The following is a 19,746-nucleotide window of genomic DNA, read 5'->3' as shown; positions in this document are numbered from 1 at the left end:
TTCAACCAACTATGGATTCAGGTAGGCTTGCCATTTATTTTGGAATGGAGGGAAGTAACAGCTCTCTCAAAGGTAGATGTTTCAGAAGTTTATCTGTATATTTCCTTTTCACTTGTGTCCATTGCTAGGATTACCTGTAAGTAATCTTGAGAAATTAAAGTGTACAGAAGGACTGCACATGTTACAAGCAAATACTACAACATTTTTTATAAAAAGGACCCAAACATTTGTAGATTTTGGCATCTAAGGCAGGGGGCTCTGCAGCCAGTTTTCCATAACTACCTTGGGAGGACTACTACAGAAAATTTGAACTAAAATTATTTTGAAAAATTGCAACCAGCACTTGGTGTAATGGCTATGTCACTGGACTCCCACGTAGTCGAACGCGGTTCAAGTTCTGGACCCGGTGGTGTAAACTCACGTGCTGGGTGCGTGTGAGTGCGTGCCTGCCCAAGATCCCTAGAGGAGAATGGAGGAGAAGGGATTGCGGCGTGGCCATCCCACCTGGGGTGTGATTTCTTGCTTTCTGTCTGTCTGTCTCTCTCTCTGTCTTTCTGGCGAGCGCATGTGCCAAATAGCAAAAACCTCTCAAAAAAATTATTTTTTGAAAAATTGTGTATTCTTTAGTGAATTTGAAGATGGCTAAAGAAACTAACAAACACATATTGAAAAGGAAAATAACTGAAGAATAAATGTACAGAGCCTTAGTAACCTATGGTACAAAATCAAGCAATCTAAACATAAGAATATGTATAACTGAAGTCTTGGTAAAGAGGTGTGGGTGTGTATATCAGAAATATGTCTGAAGAAACAATGACCAGAGTCTTCCAAATGTGGTGGAAACCATAAACCCGTGTATCAAGTTCAGTGAACCATAAGCAAGATAAACACAAACCATACCAAGTCTCATGATAATCAGATAGCTGAAAATCAGGAATGCAGAGCAAATGTTAAAAGGAGCCAAGGGAAAAACATATTTCAAAGGAACAAAAATAAGAATAACTAGAGAGATTTCTTGTCTAAAACTATGTGGGCCATAAAATAATGAAACAACATATTTAAAGTGCTGAAAACCCCCCACAAACTAAAATTCTTTTCTTTTTTTTCTTGGAGAGTTTTTGCTATAGGGCGCATGCGCTTACCAGAAAGAGACAGAAAGTGAGAAATCACCCCCCCACCCCAACCTCCGGGAAGATGGCAACACTGCAGTCCCTTCTCCTTCATTCTCCTTTTGGGATCTTGGGCCCGCATGCACACACACCCTGTGTTGAGTTTAATTGGCCGGGTCCAGGACTCAAACTGTGATCGACTACATGGGAGTCCAGCGTCATAGCCATTACACCAACTGCTGGTCCCAAGAATTCTTACATGGAATTTTACATTGAAGTTAAAATAGTCTTCTTGTAAGTACATGTGACTTGAGAGAACATTTAATAGTAGCAGGCATCTATTTCACAAAATATATATCTCTATCTATATCTACATATATAAAGAGAATTCCTTATACTTGGTGCAAATGATAGCAAGTGAAAACGTTGGTCTGCACAAACGGATAAATGTGTAGAATTTTGTCCCCTCATTTTCTTATTAACTAAGAAGTTTATTGACTAAAACAAAGTAACATATAGGGGTTACATTTTATTTGAATGAATGCAAATGTGTTGTTCATTTGTGACTACTTTCATGTTATAAACTATAGAGTTGAATAGCCAGGAGAGAAACTTTGCCCACATTAATGTGACCCTTTAAGAAAAATTAGTAGATCCATAATTTAGATGTTTCAGTATTATCAACCTGCTTGATCTGATTGACATGTTGAACAGTCTCCCTATCCATAGCTTAGACTCGTTATTTTCATGTCGACATGAGGTAGTTACCAAGGTAGGATATAAGCTGCCTCCCTTCTCCTCCATTCTCCTCTCAGGATCTTTTTTTTGAGGAGAAGTTTTTGCTATAGGGTGCGTGCGCTCGCCAGAAAGAGACAGAGAGAAAGAAAGCAAGAAATCAACTCCCAGCAGGGATGGCCACGCTGCAATCCCCTTTCCTTCATTCTCCCCTTGGGATCCTGGGCACGCACACACACGCGCCCAGCGTGAGTTTAAGCTGCCAGATTCGAGACTCGAACCACGGTCAGCTACATGGGAGTTCAGCGACATAGCCATTACACTAACTGCTGGTCCCTCCTCTTGGGATCTTGGACAGGCATACACAAGTGCCCAGCATGAGTTTAAGCCACCGGGTCCGGGTCTCGAACTGCGGTCGACTACATGGGAGTCCAACGACATAGCCATTATGCCAACTGCTGGTCCCCCCAGCATGATTTTTGAACTGCTGAGCTCTGGGACTTAAACTGCACATCTGGCAATGTGGAATCCAGTGTTTTAACCTCTCTACACCAACTGCTGGCCCATTCCATTTTGATAAGTTAACTTGTTAATTGAGTTTTTCTGTTGCAGTGGAATAGTGGACCAAGATGGGAAAAAATTTCCAAATATTATGAAAAAGAAAATAAAACAGTGCTAAATAGGATCAGTAAAGTCATCATAAGGCATATTGGAAAATGTTTGAAACTTAATTAAAAACAGAAAAGAAACTAAACCAATGGATTGTTTCTTTTTAACTTAATAGTAATCATGCCTTTAAATATATTAGAAAAGATGAATTACCAGTTACCAAGAATGATCCTAAGGGTCAGCCCCATTGCCTAGTGGCTGAAGAAGCCAGTTCCCACCTGGCCAAACATGGTCCGAATCTATACCCTGGCAGCTTAAGGAATACACTCAGTACATGTTTGTGCATGCCCCAAATCCCTATAGGATGGAGAAGTGGAGGAGAAGGGATTGTGGTGTGACCACACCAAACTGGGGTGTGCTTTCTTGTTCTCTCTCTCACTCTATAGTGCATAATGATTTTGGCAATTAAAAAGAATGATTCTGTAGAGTTGGCTCCATGGTGCAAGGATAACATGTGCTTAAGAGAAGCCAGACCCCACATGGCAACCCAGCCATGTGTTTAGAATCCCAGCCAGGTCACCCTGAAACATACCAGGCATGGATGGAAGTGTCCCAAGATCTGATGAAGGGGGGAATTGGGACATGACCAGACTGGAGGGTGCTCATATCTCTCTCTCCTTCTATCATCCTCATGCACACCTGTTCTATTATGAATAGAAAAGAATGGAACCAGCAAATGGCATAATGATCACGTCATTGGACTCCCACATAGCCAACCGTGTTTCGAATCTTGGACCTGGTGGCCTACAACTTATGCAGGGGGAGTGTGCGTGTGTGCCCAAAATCCTGAGAAGAGAATAGAAGAGAAGGGATAGTGGTATGGCTATCCCCCGGGGGTGTGATTTTTTTTTTTTACTTTCTCGCTCACTGTCTCTGTCTCTCTTCCCAGGGAGCACATGCATCCTAAGGCAAAAACCTACCCCCCCCAACAAAACCAAGAAAACCTCTCTCTAAAAAAAAGTAAATACGTAGAGAAAAAGGGGCCAGCTAGTAGCATGGTGGTTGAGGTGACTGGACACCCATGTGAGTCCTGGACTGGCAGCTTGAAAAAATATCCTGCGTGGGTGTGTGTGTGTGCACCCAGCATGCATGGAGGAAAAGAGATTGCAGCATGATGAACTCCCTGGGAGTAGTGATTTCTCTCTCCCACACACATTGCCTATAACAAAAATAAGAAAGAAAGAAAAATTGTTTAAAAAAAGCGCTAGTCAGCGGCATGGTGATTCCGGCCGCTAGATCTCACATGGCGGACTGTGGACCCAGCAGCTGGAAAGCATGCCAGGCGTGGCGTGCATGCGTGCCCAGTATTCTGAGAGAAGGAGAAGGGGTTATGGTGTGGCCATCAGCCCTCCCCCCCAGGGTGATTTGTCACTTTCCCTCTCTGTCTCCCTTGAGTGCATGTGCCCTCTAGCAAAAATAAAAATAAAAAAATCCTAGAAGGATATTATTACAGTCTAAATGTTTGTGTCCCCTCCATGAATTCATATATTGAAGCACTGTCCCCTAGTGTGCTGATATTCAGAGATAGGACTTTCGGGAAATAATCAAATTTAGAGACATCACGGGGTGAGTACTCATAATGGGATTAGTGTCCTCATTAGAAGAGACACAAGAGGCCTTGCTTAAAGTCTCTCTGTGTCTGTCTTTTTTTTTTTGGAGAGGTTTTTGCTATAGGGCGCATGCGCTTGCCAGACAGACAGAGCCAGACAGACAGACAGAAAGTGAGAAATCACACCCCAGGGGGGATGGCCACGCAGCAATCCCTTCTCCTCCATTCTCCTCTCGGGATCTTGGGCACGCACATGTATGTGCCCGATGTGAGTTTTAAGCCACCGAGTCCAGGATGTGAACCGCGGTTGACTTTGTGGTAATCCAGCAACATAGCCATTACGCTAACTGCTGGTCCCTGTGTCTGCCATTTTGAGGACACAATGAAAAGTGATTTTTGTGGTAAAAAGGAAATTGTATTTAGTCCCTAGTTTGTATATTTATGAGACTCCAATGAGACAGGGTAAGTAAGTGAAAAACAGTTTGAAAACTAGAAACATGAGAACATTTTTGTGTTGGGAGCCCTGTCCAGGTTTTTAGAGCAGGATAACAAGATACACTACAGTAGCACCTTGATACCCGTGGTTTCACCTTCTGCCATTTCAGTTAGCTACGGTCAACCACACTCTGGAAATAGATGAGTACAGTAATATATTTTGAGAGAGAGAGAGCACATTCACTTAATTTTTATTTCAGTATAATCTAATTATTTTGTTAGCATTGTTAATCTTACTGTGCCTATAAATTAATAAATTGTACTTTATCCTAAGTAGGTATTTATAGGGAAAAACAGTAGCTTTCTTTTTTTCTCTTTTTTTTGGGAGGAGGAGAGGTTTTTGCTATAGGGCGCAAGCACTTGCAGAAAGACAGAGAGATACAAAGCGAGAAATCACCCCCCTCAGGGGGCATGGCCACACCACAATCCCTTCTCCTCCATTCTCCTCTTGGATCTTGGGCACGCATGCACATGTGCCTGGCATGAGTTTAAGCCAATGGGTCCGGGACTCGAACTGTCAACTACATGGGAGTCCAGCGACATAGCCATTACACCATCTGCTGGTCCGGGAAAAAACAGTAGCTTTCTATACAGGGTTCAGTACTGTCTCTGGTTTCAGGCATCTACTAAAGGGTCTTGGGACTTATCTCCAGTGGATAAGGGGGGGCTACTGCATTTTAGTTAGGTTGATATGGTATTGGATCCTTGTGATGTGTGGGGCAGGAAGATTGAGACTAGAGGAAGGGAGAGCAAAAGAGGACAAGATCAAGGTGAGGTTGGTGATATGTAGAATGGAGATGAAAAAATATAATTAGTAGTCACTTTGGAGGGGGAAGTCAGTATTGATTATTGACAGGATTGAAGAGAAAGAATTCCATGCCTCCCAGATTAATTTATCCAGTAAATATTTGAGGGCCTGTTAATTTCCATAATCAGTCCTAGGCAATTGCTGTGTAAAGGCATAGACCTATATGGACCTCTAGGAATTGACAGACTTTTGGGTTGTAAGATGTTGCCCGCTTTCATGAACCTAGGAAAATTTGAAAGCAAGCACTGATTTGGATATTAAGTCAAACTGTTTAACTCCAGATAGATTGAGTTATAGGCTACAGATAGGGATATAGAATAGTTCCATGTTAAATTTATTTGGTCCTCATGAAATTTATTTAGGGTCATAGACATTTTGCTTTAAAGCTTCATTAGTGTTCAGAAAAATGGTACTTTTAGACATTTGGAAAGATTATAGTTTTTTTTTTTCTGAATAGTGGCAAATATGATATTTAGTATTAAAAGCATTGTAATGGGACTTTTGGTTGTTAAATAACTTGCATTTTGCCTTACGTGCTGTTTTTGCTGCAGGGCACATGCGCTTGCCAGACAGACAGAGACAGAAAGCGAGAAATCACCCTCCAGCGGGGATGGTCACGCCACAATCCCTTCTCCTCCGTTCTCCTCTCGGGATCTTGGGCATGTACACACGCGCCCTGCGTGAGTTTTAAGCCACCAGGTCCGGGACGCGAACCACTGTCGACTACATGGGAGTCCAGTGACATAGCCATTACGCTAACTGCTGGTCCCTGGAAGAAAAGCACTTCTGAAGTTTTAAAATTTTATAGCAGTGAGTCTCAAACTTCAGGGTAAATCAGAATCACCTGGGGTCCTGTTATAACAGGTTGCTAGAGGGACCAGAAGGTGATGTGGTCGTTAAGGTTCTAGATTTCTACATTTCTAACCAGGATTCAAGTCCCAAACCCAGCGGCTTGAAAATCATATAGTATGTGTACATGTCCAAAAATCCTGACAGAAGATGATTAATGGAGAAGGAATTGTGGTTTGACCATCCCCACACCCTCCCCATCCCTATCTCCATCCCCACTTCCCCTCCCCGGTGATTTCTCCCTTTCCTTTCTCTGTCTCTGGCCAGTGCTGGCAAAAAAGAGGTTTGCTAGGTCCAACTCCTGGAATATCTGATAAAAAGATCTAGGGTGGGATTGAAAATTTGCATTTCAACAGGGTGGTGCTTATGTTAAGAACCACTGTTGAATAATAAATAAGATTTTCATTTGGGAACCACAATTTAGCTTCTAAATGTTAGGTTTATTTCTTAGACATTGTACTCTTGGTTAAGCTAATTTTCATGAACTTTCAAGTCAGATCCAAATCTCTTTAGGGTATAATAAATATAAAAATAAGTCTTTCCTGATATGAATTGCTGTGATTATATTAATTTGTTTATTTAGCAATAAAACAAATTAGAAAAATATTTACTATGCATTAAAGAAGTAATAAATATGGTTCCCTGTTTATAAGAGAAAGTTGAGTGTATAGAGGTATTTTTAAATAATGTAATTAATAATTTTCCTCAAGGTTAAACATGGGACTTTGGGGCTGGTCCTGTGGCCTACTGGTTAAGGGAGCAAGATCCCACATGGGTTGCTGTGCAGTTCAAGTCCCAGACCTGGTGGCTTAAAATACTATGCCAATTGCATGTCCATGTGTGCTCCAAATCCCAACAGAATGAAGAAATGAAGAGAGAAATGAGGCTTGACCATTCCCCATTAGGGGATGTTTTCTTCACCTACCTCTTTATCTGGAGATGCTTTTGGCTTCTGGTAGATTTATTTTTTAAATAATTATTTTATTTAACTTTATTTTGAGAAATTTAGTATACATGTTGCAGAAAACCAGACGCGAAGAAATGGAAAGCAGCACTTGGAAAGATTAGGAGAGCTGTTTATTATGCCAGCGAGCATGGAGGATTTATGGGAGAATTGGAACAGATGTCTCAGGTGGGGATTGGGCTCAGATCCCCTACACAGCCTCAAAAAATCTAATCTGTTCAAGGCATCAATCCATTCAAGTTAGTAATCCATTCAAGGTACTTACCCACCCAAGGTTTTCGGGTTACCCTGTAGCTCCAGAGAAGGGCAGTAAGGTTGCTGGAGGGCAGAAACCTTAGACAGCTATCAGCCCTGAGTTAAAGGAATTTAGCAGTTTATAATGGAGACCTCCTCCAGCTCCTCCAAGATGGAGTCTCGTCTGCTTCACCCCAACTGACATTTAAAACCTTTAATTGAACTGCTTTATTTTCTACTTTCACTTTCCTTTTCCCTTTATTAGCCCTAGAATTCCCTGAATTCAAAGCCTAAAATTCTCAGGGGATCAAATGTGACACTATGGTTAATAGAGTATATCAACCCAAACTAGTTTCAGTAATTAAAAATCTTATTTTTTTAGCTAATGGGAATGACAACAAGAAATTTAAAGGAGATAGACCTCCCTGTTCACCTTCCCGTGTTCTCCATCTTCGCAAAATTCCATGTGATGTCACCGAAGCAGAGGTCATATCATTAGGCCTACCATTTGGCAAAGTAACTAATCTTTTGATGTTGAAAGGAAAAAGCCAGGTATGTAATATTTAAAGTTTCACACAGCAATTATCTCTGGGTGTTAGTGTTAAAAATGATTTTAATTTCCTTAAACTTTTTTTTTAATAAATTTCATTCTGTCTGTGTTAGAGTTATTTATTTATCTATAAAATAATTGCTTATTTAATTTTATTTATTATCATTATTATTTAGTTTAACCAGAGAGAGAGAGCAGACCGCCAGGTCTGACTTGAACTTCAGTCAACCATGCAGGAGTCCAGTGTCTTAACCACCATGACACCTGCCAGCCCCTATAGAGCACATGTGTTCATTGAAGAGCTAGAGAGAGAGACAATCCCCGGGTGCATAACACAATCCTTTCTCTATTCTCTCGGGATTTGGAGCGTACATGCACATGCATTCAGTCTGTTTTAAGCTGCAGAATCTGGGGGGCTCAAACCATATAATAGGCCTTCTGGGATCCAGCCTCCTTATCCCCCCTGCCATCAGCTGGCCCCGTATGTTAGTTTTTTAAAGTATCAATAGACATATTGTGTAATATAGGAAGTAACAAAAATACTAACACAGAAAACGTAATCTATTGACATGATTTTTTTCTTTCCTTGACAAGAAACATTTAATATTATGTTTCACTTTTTACTTCTTTAAATTTTGTTTGTATCTTGAATTGTAGGTTCTGTATAATATCTTTATTAAAAAACCTTACTAGGGAGAGTATAGATGAATTACCTGTCACTTGGCAAATTAAAAAAACATGTTATTTCAAAATCTAGATGGAGGGACCAGCAGTTGGCATAATGGCTGTGTTGCTGGACTCCCATGTAGTTGACCATGGTTTGAGTCCCGGACCTAGTGGCTTAAACTCACTAGGCGTGTGTGCGTGCATGCCCAGGATCCCGGGAGGAGAATGGAGGAGAAGGGATGGCAGTGTGGCCATCCCCCCCAGGACTGATTTCTCTCTTTCTGTCTCTCTGTCTCTGTCTTTCTGGCGAGGACATGTGCCCTATAGCAAAAACCTCTCCAGAAAAAAAAAAATCTAGGTAGAAATCTGTAATATTGTCTCAAGACATAATTAGAACAAATTTGTTTATTTTTATTTATAATTCTAGAATTGGATATCATGTCATTCTGAAAACTAGAATGAGTGTTCCTCTGAGCATGATAGAATTTTTTAATAGGGTCAGAACAACAAACAGAACAATGAAAAAGAACAGATGAGTTAACATTATGTTATTGCGGTGGCTTTTCTTGTGAGGGTTAAAGCAGAGGGGCCCGACTTACCACACTGATTGAAGTAAACTAGACTCTTTCTCATTGGTTGTTATTGATCTGTTTTCCAGGCTAACCTTTTTTTTTTTGGAGAGGTTTTCGCTATAGGACGCGTGTGCTCGCCAGACAGACAGAGAGAGACAGAGAGACAGGAGGGATGGCCACGCCACAATCCCTTCTCCTCCATTCTCTTGGGATCTTGGGCACGCACGCACATGCGCTTGGCATGAGTTTTAAGCCACCGTGTCCAGGACACGAACCGTGGTCGACTACGTGGGAGTCCAGCGACAGCCATTATGCTAACTGCTGGTTCCCCAGGCTAACCTTCTTCACTTAGCATAAATGACTCCATTTTAGTTTGGCCTGGTCTTCTTGGGCCCTAGCACAGGAGAAATGTCCAAAATAACGTCTCTCCCATAAACTGATGTTTTACAGCACATTGTACTATAGAAGTAATATGTGGCTTCATTAATTACTTGAAAAAGACTGTAAGAGTCTTTCTTTCAAAGTTAATAGTTTTTTTCTTAAGATGAATAAGAAAACTTGGTTTCCACAACAGAAACAGAACACTTTTATTGATTTGAATAACTATTTTCTTGTTCTATCTGAGACCCTATGGGGGTGAATTCTGTAGTTTTTCCCACAGTTTTGGTTGTCATAAAAATACTTTATACTGAGCATTAATGTAAAGATGAGGACATTAAATCTAGGCCCTCCAAGTTTTGTAGTACCTTGTGAAATGTCACTATGTTGGTTCTACTTTTTAATAATAAGCTTACTTTTCATAAATAAGTTTAAGAACACATACATGTGTCTATAAATAAATTGGTGGATAAGCTTTGAGCATGAAAGACATTAGATGGTGATGTGAATCCCTTATCTTTAATAATCTACTTAATATCTCCATTTAGTTAATTTGTGGTTACTAATATTGGAGAAATTAGCACATTTGCTACCATTTAAAATAATATAGTATGTTAGGCCGCCTGGAGTCATGGTGGTTAGGGCAGCTAGATCCCACATGGCCGACTGTGCAGTTCGAATTGTGGACCTGATGGCTTGAAAAACACACCAGCACATGTGCCCGAAATCCCAAGAGGGACATGGAGGAGAAGGATTGTGGTGCAGTTATCCCCCTGAGGGTGGGGGAGAGTGCTTTCTTACTTTCTCCTGCTCTCCAGTGCGCCTGTACCCTATAACAAAATATAATAATAATATATGGTTCGTGTGGTTTGAAAGCAAATAGGGCATTTCTGATGGCTGCTGCCTATGAGAAGCAGCAGACAATGTCACAATTTTCTTTGTCTCTACTACTGATTTGGTGTTTGTATTATTTGTAAGTTAACTGTAACTCTTGTGTTAAATGGTTGTCTCTTAATCATAAACCTTGTTAAGAAAATACCTCTTTAGTATATGTTTTGGCAAGAGATTCTGATACGAGTCACTAGAAGCACTTGTAGGTAATAAGCTTTCCCAGGGCATTTGGAGGGATTATTGGGCAGAGTGGGGGTGATTTTCACCAGCATTTTTCTAGGTAGTGACTTTTGGTTGTGTCTCTGCCCAACATTATGAAAATTGTGTGCTTTGGCTATATATTTCAGAGAACATAAATAATTCCTTTACTGGACTCTGAAGGAATCTGCTTTTTATATATGAAATTTTAGGTTTTATGTGTTTATAGGAAAAACTTGCTATGATAAGGATCATGTCTTCCAAAAATGTTGATTACCTTTTTTTTTTCAATCAGTAGAAATTGAGTTAGTTCTTAACATTTATCAAGGAGTTTCCAGAAATATACTCTCTATGTATCAATAGTAAATTTATTAGAATAATGTTAAATTCTTCATTGAAAGCTAATTGAAAACCAGATAGAGCTAGCTCAGTGACATTTGGTTATGCGATGCTCAAGTGAAGTTAGATCCATATGGGAGATTGAAGTTTTGGTTTGCCTGTTGACCTGTACATGCAGGAAGCTTGTGCCTGTGACCCTGGCTAACTGACAAGGCTGAGGGATTGTGGCTTAGGACCCTTTGGGGGTGCTTACCTTTTCTTTTTCTCCCGGTTTCTCTCTTTTCTAAAAAACTTGTTTCAGGTTATGTTCATATCTTTGGAGAAAGAAGGCAAGTGAGAAAACACTCCTCCGGGGGATGGCCTCGTTGCAATCTCTTCTCCCTTTTCCTCTCGAGATTTGGGCACACATTCACTTGGATCAGGGTGTTTTTCAGTCCACCAGGTCTGGGTCTTGACCTGTACAGTTGGCCATGTGGGCTTTTTTTTAAAAGAGATTTTTACTATAAGATGCATGTGCTCACCAGAGATACAGAAGCAGAAGGTGAGAAAACACCCCCCCGGGTGATGGCCACCCCACAATCCCTTCTTTGCCATTCTCCTTTGGGATTTTGGGCATGCATGCACATGCCTCCAGTGTGAGTTTTAAGCTGCTAGGTTCGGGACTTGAACCACAGTTTATGATATGAGAGTCCAACCACATAACCTTTATGCCATCTGCTTATCCCAGGATCCAGCTATCTTAACCACTATGCTACCAACTACCTGGCTCCATAAAATTTTAGTTATCTCTTATTAATGTATTATAGCCTTTTTGCCCTACGTTTTTTTTTTTAAGGACTATTTTATTTAAGTTTATTTTATATATTTTAATTGCACCAGAGAGAGACAGTGTGTGTGTGAGAGAGAGAGGGGAAGTGAGAAAGGCAGCCGCCAAGTCCAGGACTTGACCCATGGTCAGCCATGTGGGGGTCTAGTGTCCTTAACCACCATACCACCTGCCTGCTCCAGACCTAAGATTTTTAATGAAAGAATTATTAAAAGCCAGACCCTGGAAAGTTCTCTTTTACAAAGGTGATACATTCATTTTATTTTATTTATTTACATTTTTTGTTTCTTTTTTAATACATACAGTCACTATTCATTTTACTTTAAAAGAAAATTATTTCGGGAACCAGCAGTTAGCGTAATGGCTATATTGCTGGACTCCCACGTAGTCGACCACGGTTCGCATCCCGGACCCGGTGGCTTAAAACTCACGCTGGGTGCGTGTGCGTGCGTGCCCAAGATCCAGAGAGGAGAATGGAGGAGAAGGGATTGCGGCGTGGCCATTCCCCCTGGGGGGTGATTTCTCGCTTTCTGTCTCTATGTCTCTCTCTCTGTTTGGCGAGCGCATGCGCCCTATAGCAAAAACCTATCAAAAAAAAATTATTTCTAGATTTTAGAAGAAGCAGAAATAAGAGGAAAACCAAAAACCACATAAAATCGTTTAATCAACTAGTGGTTTCCCCATTCCAAATCCCTATTGAACTAAATTTTTCTTTTGGAGAAGTTTTTTTTATAGGGCACATGCGGTTTCCAGAAAGACAGAGAAAGAGAGCTAGAAAGCAAGAAATCACCCCCGTAGGAGGAATGACCATGCCGCAGTCTCTTCTCCTTCATTCTCCTCTCAGGATCTTGGGCACGCACGTAAACATACTAGGCATGAGTTTAAGTCACCAGGTCTGGGATTTGAACCGCAGTCACAACTACATGAGAGTCTAGAGCCATAGCCATTACACCAATTGCTGGTCCCGAACCTAACTTTTCAAATAAGTTTCTAGTTAACATTCATGATATACTTTGAAGTTGAAGTTTTTTTCTTCCCTTTGTGGATAATGTCATTTCTATTTAAAGAAATGAGTTTAAAAGAAACCAGGATGACAAAGTAACTCTTAACTGGCTTTTGCAAAGATGAGCTTTCACTTTACCTCCTTGTGTTTATTGCAGGCTTTCTTAGAAATGGCTTCTGAGGAAGCTGCTGTTACTATGGTGAATTATTACACTCCTGTTACTCCTCACCTTCGAAGCCAACCTGTCTATATTCAGTATTCTAATCACAGAGAACTTAAGACTGACAATCTTCCTAATCAAGCTGTAAGTATTAAAGGTGTTTATAAAAAATAAGTATAATTAATTTTCTGTACAAAAGAAAAATTGTGTGCTTTCCTTCATTTTAAGATGCTTTATTAGTCAGGGTTATATGTGTAAATTTTTCTCCCAAGGTTCGAGAGTAGGAAAACCATGCTGGCGATTTGTGAACATATTTGAAGTTACATTGATAGAAAAGGCAGATACTTTTTCTTTCTCTGTAAAATTGTTTTCACAATATATATATATATTTATTTTTTTTTTTGGAGAGGTTTTTTGCTATAGGGTGCCTGCGCTCACCAGACAGACAGAGATAGAAAGCAAGAAATCACCTCCCGGGGGGATGGCAATCCCTTCTCCTTCATTCTCCTCTCGGGATCTTGGGAACATGCACCCGGCGTTAGTTTAAGTCACCGGGACTCGAACCGCGTTTGGCTACATGGGAGTCCAACAACATAGCCATTACACTAACTGCTGGTCCCAAGAAAACTTTATATTGTTAATGTAGCTCTTAAACCTCAGGTCTAAAAGAAACTTTAGAAATCATTTATTTTGATCCCTTTTTGCAGAATATATAACTAAGGCATTGAGAGGTGCTACTTATGATGTTAGGTAACCGAACTTAACACGTTAGTAAGAATTTGTTTAGAATTGTTCGTTAAATGAATTTTTTTATCCTTCAAGATGAATGTGGGATGTAGCATATCAACATTTCTTATTTCATTTTCTTGTTTGATTTTGTTTTTTAGACATGTATTTATTTATTTATTGTGACTTTCAAGCCACTGGATCTGGGGCTCAAACCACAGTTAGGCATGTGGAAATCAAGGGCTTTAACCACCACACCACTTGCTGGCCCCTCCTTCCCTTTTTAATAGTTCATGTTGAATCTTTTTGTCTTTCCCACTTCATTTTTAAGTAGTTAAAATTTGAAGTTACTTAAAGGTAGAAAAACTGTCCAGAAAGCAAGTACATTTTTTTTTTTTTTAGAGATTTTCGCTATAGGGCGCGTGCGCTCGCCAGACAGACAGAGAGAGACATAGAGACAGAAAGCGAGAAATCACCCCCCAGGGGGGATGGTCACGCCGCAATCCCTTCTCCTCCATTCTCCTCTCTGGATCTTGGGCACGCATGCACACGTGCCCGGCGTCAGTTTTAAGTCACCGGGTCCGGGACGCGAACCGCGGTCGACTATGTGGGAGTCCAGCGACATAGCCCTTACGCTAACTGCTGGTTCCCAACAAGTACATTTTTAGAAAGTCTGTTTTTGTTTTTTTTTTTTTTTCCTCCCCCCTAATTGTTAAGAGTATGTTTGGTCCTTCCTTGGCCAGCAGGTGGCATGGTCATTGAGGGTGCTGGACCCCCACGTGGCTGACCACTGTTCTAGTCAGGACCTGGTAGCTTGCTTTCTCACTTTCTCTCTCATTCTGTCCCTCTCTGGTCAAATAAAATAAAAAAATAAATGGATAAATAAAGTGGAATAAAATAATTCAGAAAATAAAAAAGACTGTGTTTGGTCCTGTATTTTTCCTGAAGGTAAAGAATCTTCTAGTTCTGGGACCAGCAGTTAGCATAATGGCTATGTTGCTGGACTCCCATGTAGTCAACTGTGGTTCGCGTCCCGGACCCGGTGGTTTGCAACTCACGCCCGGCGCGTGTGCATGCGTGCCCAAGATCCCGGGAGGAGAATGGAGGAGAAGGGATTGTGGCGTGGCCATCCCCCCTGGGGGGTGATTTCTCGCTTTCTGTCTCTCTATCTCTGTCTGTCTGTCTGGCAAGCGACGTGCCCTATAGCAAAAACCTCTCCAAAAAAATAAATAAAGAATCTTCTAGTTCTCTGATTGTTTTGAATGGTATTATAGTGAATCTGCTGAGATTAAGTCAGTTTCCCCCATTGTTAAAATAAGTCATTTCGTTAACTTGCTTTAAGAGCTATTGATGATATATAATAAACTACACATGTAAACATAGAATATATGTGATATTATATATTTTTAAGGAAAATAGATTTATTAAAATGGAAAGTGCCAGGACCAGCAGATGGCATACTGGTAATTTTGCTGGACTTCCACTTGGTCAACTGTGGTTTAAGTCCCAGACCCAATGGTTTCAAATTCACGCTGGGCGCATGTATGTGCATGCCTGAAATTCCAAGAGGAAAATGGAGGAGAACGGATTGTGGTTTGGCCATCCTCCCTGCAGGGTTGATTTCTCATTTTCTGTCTGTCTCTCCGGCAAGTGTATGTACCCTACAGCAAAGATTTCTCTTAAAGAAAAATAAAGGACAGACCAGCAGTTGGCGAAATGGCTTTGTCGCTGGATTCCCATGTAGTTGACTGCAGTTTGAGTCCCGGACCCAGTGGCTTAAACTCATGCTGGGCGCGTGTGCGTGCGTGCCCAAGATCCTGAGAGGAGAATGGAGGAGAAGGGACTGCAGCATGGCTATCCCCCCAGGGGGTGATTTTTTGCTTTCTATCTCTTTGTCTCTGTCTTTCTGGCAAGTGCACGCACCCTATAGCAAAAACCTCAAAGAAAAAAAAAGATTTAAAGAAAAAAAGGAAATTGCCTTGTAAATTATAAATAGGATATATGCTTATGGTAAAATATTCAAGCTATCCAGAAAAAAACTAAAATCAAGTAAGTCACTTACCCAGATATAACTAAAACCAGTGTTAACATTTTGGTTTATACCCCTTCTCTGTTAGGAAATCTGTGTGTCCATTTTACACAATTGGAATCCCGATGTTTTGAAATCTCTTTTTTTTCCCCCTCTGTTATAGACTTGGTAACACAATTCATGCCTTTTTTTTTTTTTTTTAAAGAGAGATTTTTACTATAGAGTGCATACACTCACCAGGGAGACAGAGACCGAGAGAGACTGAAAAATGAGAAGTCACCTCCCACAGTGGATAGCTATCTGCAGTCCCTTCTTCCGTATTCTCCTCTTGGAATTTTGGGCATGTTTGGGCATGTATGCTCATGTTCCTAGTGTGAGTTAGAAGCTGCCGGATGTGGGACTTGTACTGTGGTTGACTCTGTGGGAGTCTAGCAGTATAACTATTATGCCATCTGCTGACCTCATAGTTCATAATTTTTAGCATTTACATAATATTCCATTATAAATGGCACCCATAATTTATCCATTTTCTCTTTTTTTTTTCTTTACCCATATTAGAATTTGTGCACATGACAGAGAGTGAGAGAAAGAAAAGTACCCTTCACAGGGTCTGGTCATGCCACCTTCCTCTTTTTTTTTTTTTTTTTTGGAGAGATTTTTGCTATAGGGCCCGTGCGCTCGCCAGAAAGAAAGAGAGAGACAGAGACAGAAACCGAGATACCACCCCCTAGAGGGGATGGCCACGCCGCAATCCCTTCTCCTCCATTCTCCTCTCGGGATCTTAGGCACACACGCACACGTGCCCGGCGTGAGTTTTAAGCCACCGGGTCCGGGATGCGAACCGCGGTCGACTACGGGGGAGTCCAGCGACATAGCTAGTACGCTAACTGCTGGTTCCCAACCACCTTCCTCTTTTTCTAGTCCTCCAGTCTGTTGACTTTTGGGCACTCATATGTATGCCCGGGTGTTTTTAGACTGATGAGTTTGAAACCAGTTGGCCTGTAGGACCTGGCCTTTCTTAACATGCACCTCTAGGCTGGTGTCAGTTTCTTTTTTCCTTTTTCTTTCTGGCCTTTTTTTTTTTTTTTTTTTTTTTTTTCTGGCCAGAGAGAGCCATAATTCCTTCTTCATTGTTCTATCCTGTTAGGCTCTTAGGCATATATGCATGCATGCACTTGTACCTGGCATGTTTATCAAGTCACCATGACTGGGATTGGAACTTAACCAAAGGTTTATTTGCTGGCCCACTGCTTTTGTTTTCTCAATAAGCCTTGAAATTTTCTTCCAAATTCATACTTTTAGAAATAGTACTATAGTACCATACAGTATATATTTTTAGCCCACTTCCAGTATTATCTTATTTGCTAACATTTTTAGCAGTGAAGTTACTGAGACTTAAGTATATGCATGTATTATGTTTATTATATTTTTGACATATGTTGCACAATTGCATTTTTTTTAGGTTTTTGCCGTAGAAAGCATGTGTTCACCAAAGAGAGACCGAGAAAAGGAAAGTGAGAAATCACACCCCAGGGGGATGGGCACGACATTTCTGCTTCATTCTCCCCTTGGGATCCTTGAGACATGTACATACATGTCCGGGGTGATATTTTCAAGCTGCTGGGTCCCGGACTGAAATTGTGGCCAACTATATACAAATCTAGCTCCCCAACCACCATGTTACCTGCTGGTCCCACACAACTGCCTACAAAATAATGTGCAAGTTAGGGTGCCACTGATAACATCTGAGCAAGTGGTTTTCTTGTCTGTCTGTATTTAATATGATAGATGAAAATTATATCTAATTGTGTATTTAATAATTTTATAAGTACAGTGATTTCTGTTAATGCCATGTTCCCTATTTTTTATTATGATAAAATGTGCATTGCATAAAATTTACCATTCAGTCATTAACATTTTTTAAAAATGATTTAATTTTATTTGTTGTTATTATATTTTTAATTTGACCAGAGTAAGTGAGAAAGAAAGCCATCAAGTTGAGGACTCAAACCATGGTTGGCCATGTGAGAGTCCAGCCCCTTCACCACCACCTGCCAGCCCCTCCCCCCCTTTTTTTTTAAGAGTAATTGTTATTGTAGGGTATTTGCACTCGACAGAAACAGAAAGCAAGAAATCATCCCTTAGGGTGATGGCCACACCATAATCTTTTCTTCTCTCAGGACTTTGGGAACACACGTGCACCCAGCATGAGTTTTAAGTCCCTAAGTCTGGAACTTGAACCGTGGTTGACTGCGTGAGAGTCCAGGGGTGTAACCATTATGCCATCTGCTGGTCCTATTAGCCATTAATGTATGTTTTTGAATTTATTTATTTTCATTTACTGAGTATCAGCACAGCATACAAATGTGATTTCCCATTCAGAATACACTATATAGTGGCCTAATCATACATGTTATTGGGTTGGAGTAATGGCTATGTTGCTGGACTCCCATGTAGTCGACCACGTTTTGAGTCCTGGAACCAGTGGCTTAAATCCCCGCTGGGCATGTGTGCGTGCGTGCCCAAGATCCGGAGAGGAGAATGGAGGAGAAGGGATTGTGGCATGGCCATTCCCCCTGGGGGTTGATTTCTCGCTTTCTGTCTCTCTTGGTCTTTCTGGTGAGTGCATGCGCCCTATACCAAAAACTTCTAAAAAAATTTTTTTTTTAATCTTTTTTACAAAGGGGGTCAATAAATAATTTTCCATTTCTTGTTTCACACACACACACACACACATTTTGTGTACATAGATATATATGTATACATACATACACACACACACACCCTTATTTCTCACCCTTTGCCATTTTCCACCCTCTACCCACACTGTCTCTGGTATCTACAGTTGCTTTCCATCCCCCCCATTTTATTGATTCACAAAATATCTCTTTTTAAATAATTATTTTAATGTTATTTATTCATTTCATTTATTTAATTTGACCAGTGAGAGACAGAGAGAGAGAAAGTGAGAAAGCAAGGCACTGGGTCTGGGATTCAAATCATGGTCAGCTATGTGGAAGTGTCCACTGCCTTAACCACCATGCCACCTGCTGGTTCTCAGTTCACAAAGTATCTTAACTACTTTCGATAGCAAGTTCAGCTGATATACATATTTATTAGCACATGTCTGACTTTAGGCATGAAAGTCTCAGTAGAATGAATACACTATAAAGTATTACCTAGCTGATGCTATATAGCTTACTGTGATCATTAAATAGGTATTTCTTAATTTATTTTTTAATTTCTAGAAAAGCAGTTTTATCTTTAATGAATCAAAATCAAAAAATTTTAAGAGAGCTCTGTTAAAACTTAAACCCAGGAAACAGGTTAGGATTCTGTTCATATAGTAGGTACATGAACCTATTACCACCAAGACAAGACAAAAATTCTTGAATCTGGAAAACAAAGCATAAAAGTAAATTACTAATGTTTTAGTCAGAAATATGATTCTATTTCACCAGTTCCATCTCACATACTTAATGTGTCTTCTCTTGTGGTCTGATCTTTCTGGATTAGTGATTAAAATTCTTTAAATTATTTATTCATTTATATGTTTATTTATTTACATATTACTAGGGACACATGCCCTTTTCTTAAAATAAGAGAAAGCACCCCTCCAGTTGGACCTGGTTGTGCTGCGAACTCTTTTCCTTCATTTTTCCATCCTATCAGGATTTTGGGCAAGCATGTTATATACATCTGTCATATTTTTCAAACCTCCAGGACTGGGATTCAAACCTCAGTTGGCGTGTGGAGTCTGACTCCCCACTTCCCATGTGCATCACTTAACTGCTGTGCTATACATTCTGGTCCTCTTTAGATTTTTTGCTATAGAGCATGTGTACCTGCTGGAGAAACAAAGGGAAAGTGAGAAATTTCCCCCCAGGGAAAGGCTGCATTCGTGTTTCCATTGTCTTCTCAGGATCTTGGACAATCATGCACATTCACCTGACACTAGTTTTTTTTTTTTTTTTTTAAAGGGTTTTTGGTACAGGG

General features: G+C 40.4%; 1 protein-coding gene across 1 annotated transcript in view; it reads left to right on the top strand.

Moving 5' to 3' along the window:
- Positions 1–19,746, top strand: part of PTBP3 (polypyrimidine tract binding protein 3) — a 57,271-nt gene that overhangs the window by 8,215 nt on the left and 29,310 nt on the right. Inside the window, exon 2 of the mRNA XM_014585474.2 lies at positions 12,993–13,139. Coding sequence (XP_014440960.1) covers positions 12,993–13,139 — 147 coding nt within the window. The remainder of the gene's footprint in view (positions 1–12,992; positions 13,140–19,746) is intronic.

Source organism: Tupaia chinensis, unplaced genomic scaffold (genome assembly GCF_000334495.1).
Source record: "Tupaia chinensis unplaced genomic scaffold, TupChi_1.0 Scaffold000081_1, whole genome shotgun sequence".
NCBI lineage: Eukaryota > Metazoa > Chordata > Mammalia > Scandentia > Tupaiidae > Tupaia > Tupaia belangeri.
Note: the sequence above shows the minus strand (reverse complement) of the source record. Positions and strands in the feature narration are given on the sequence as shown.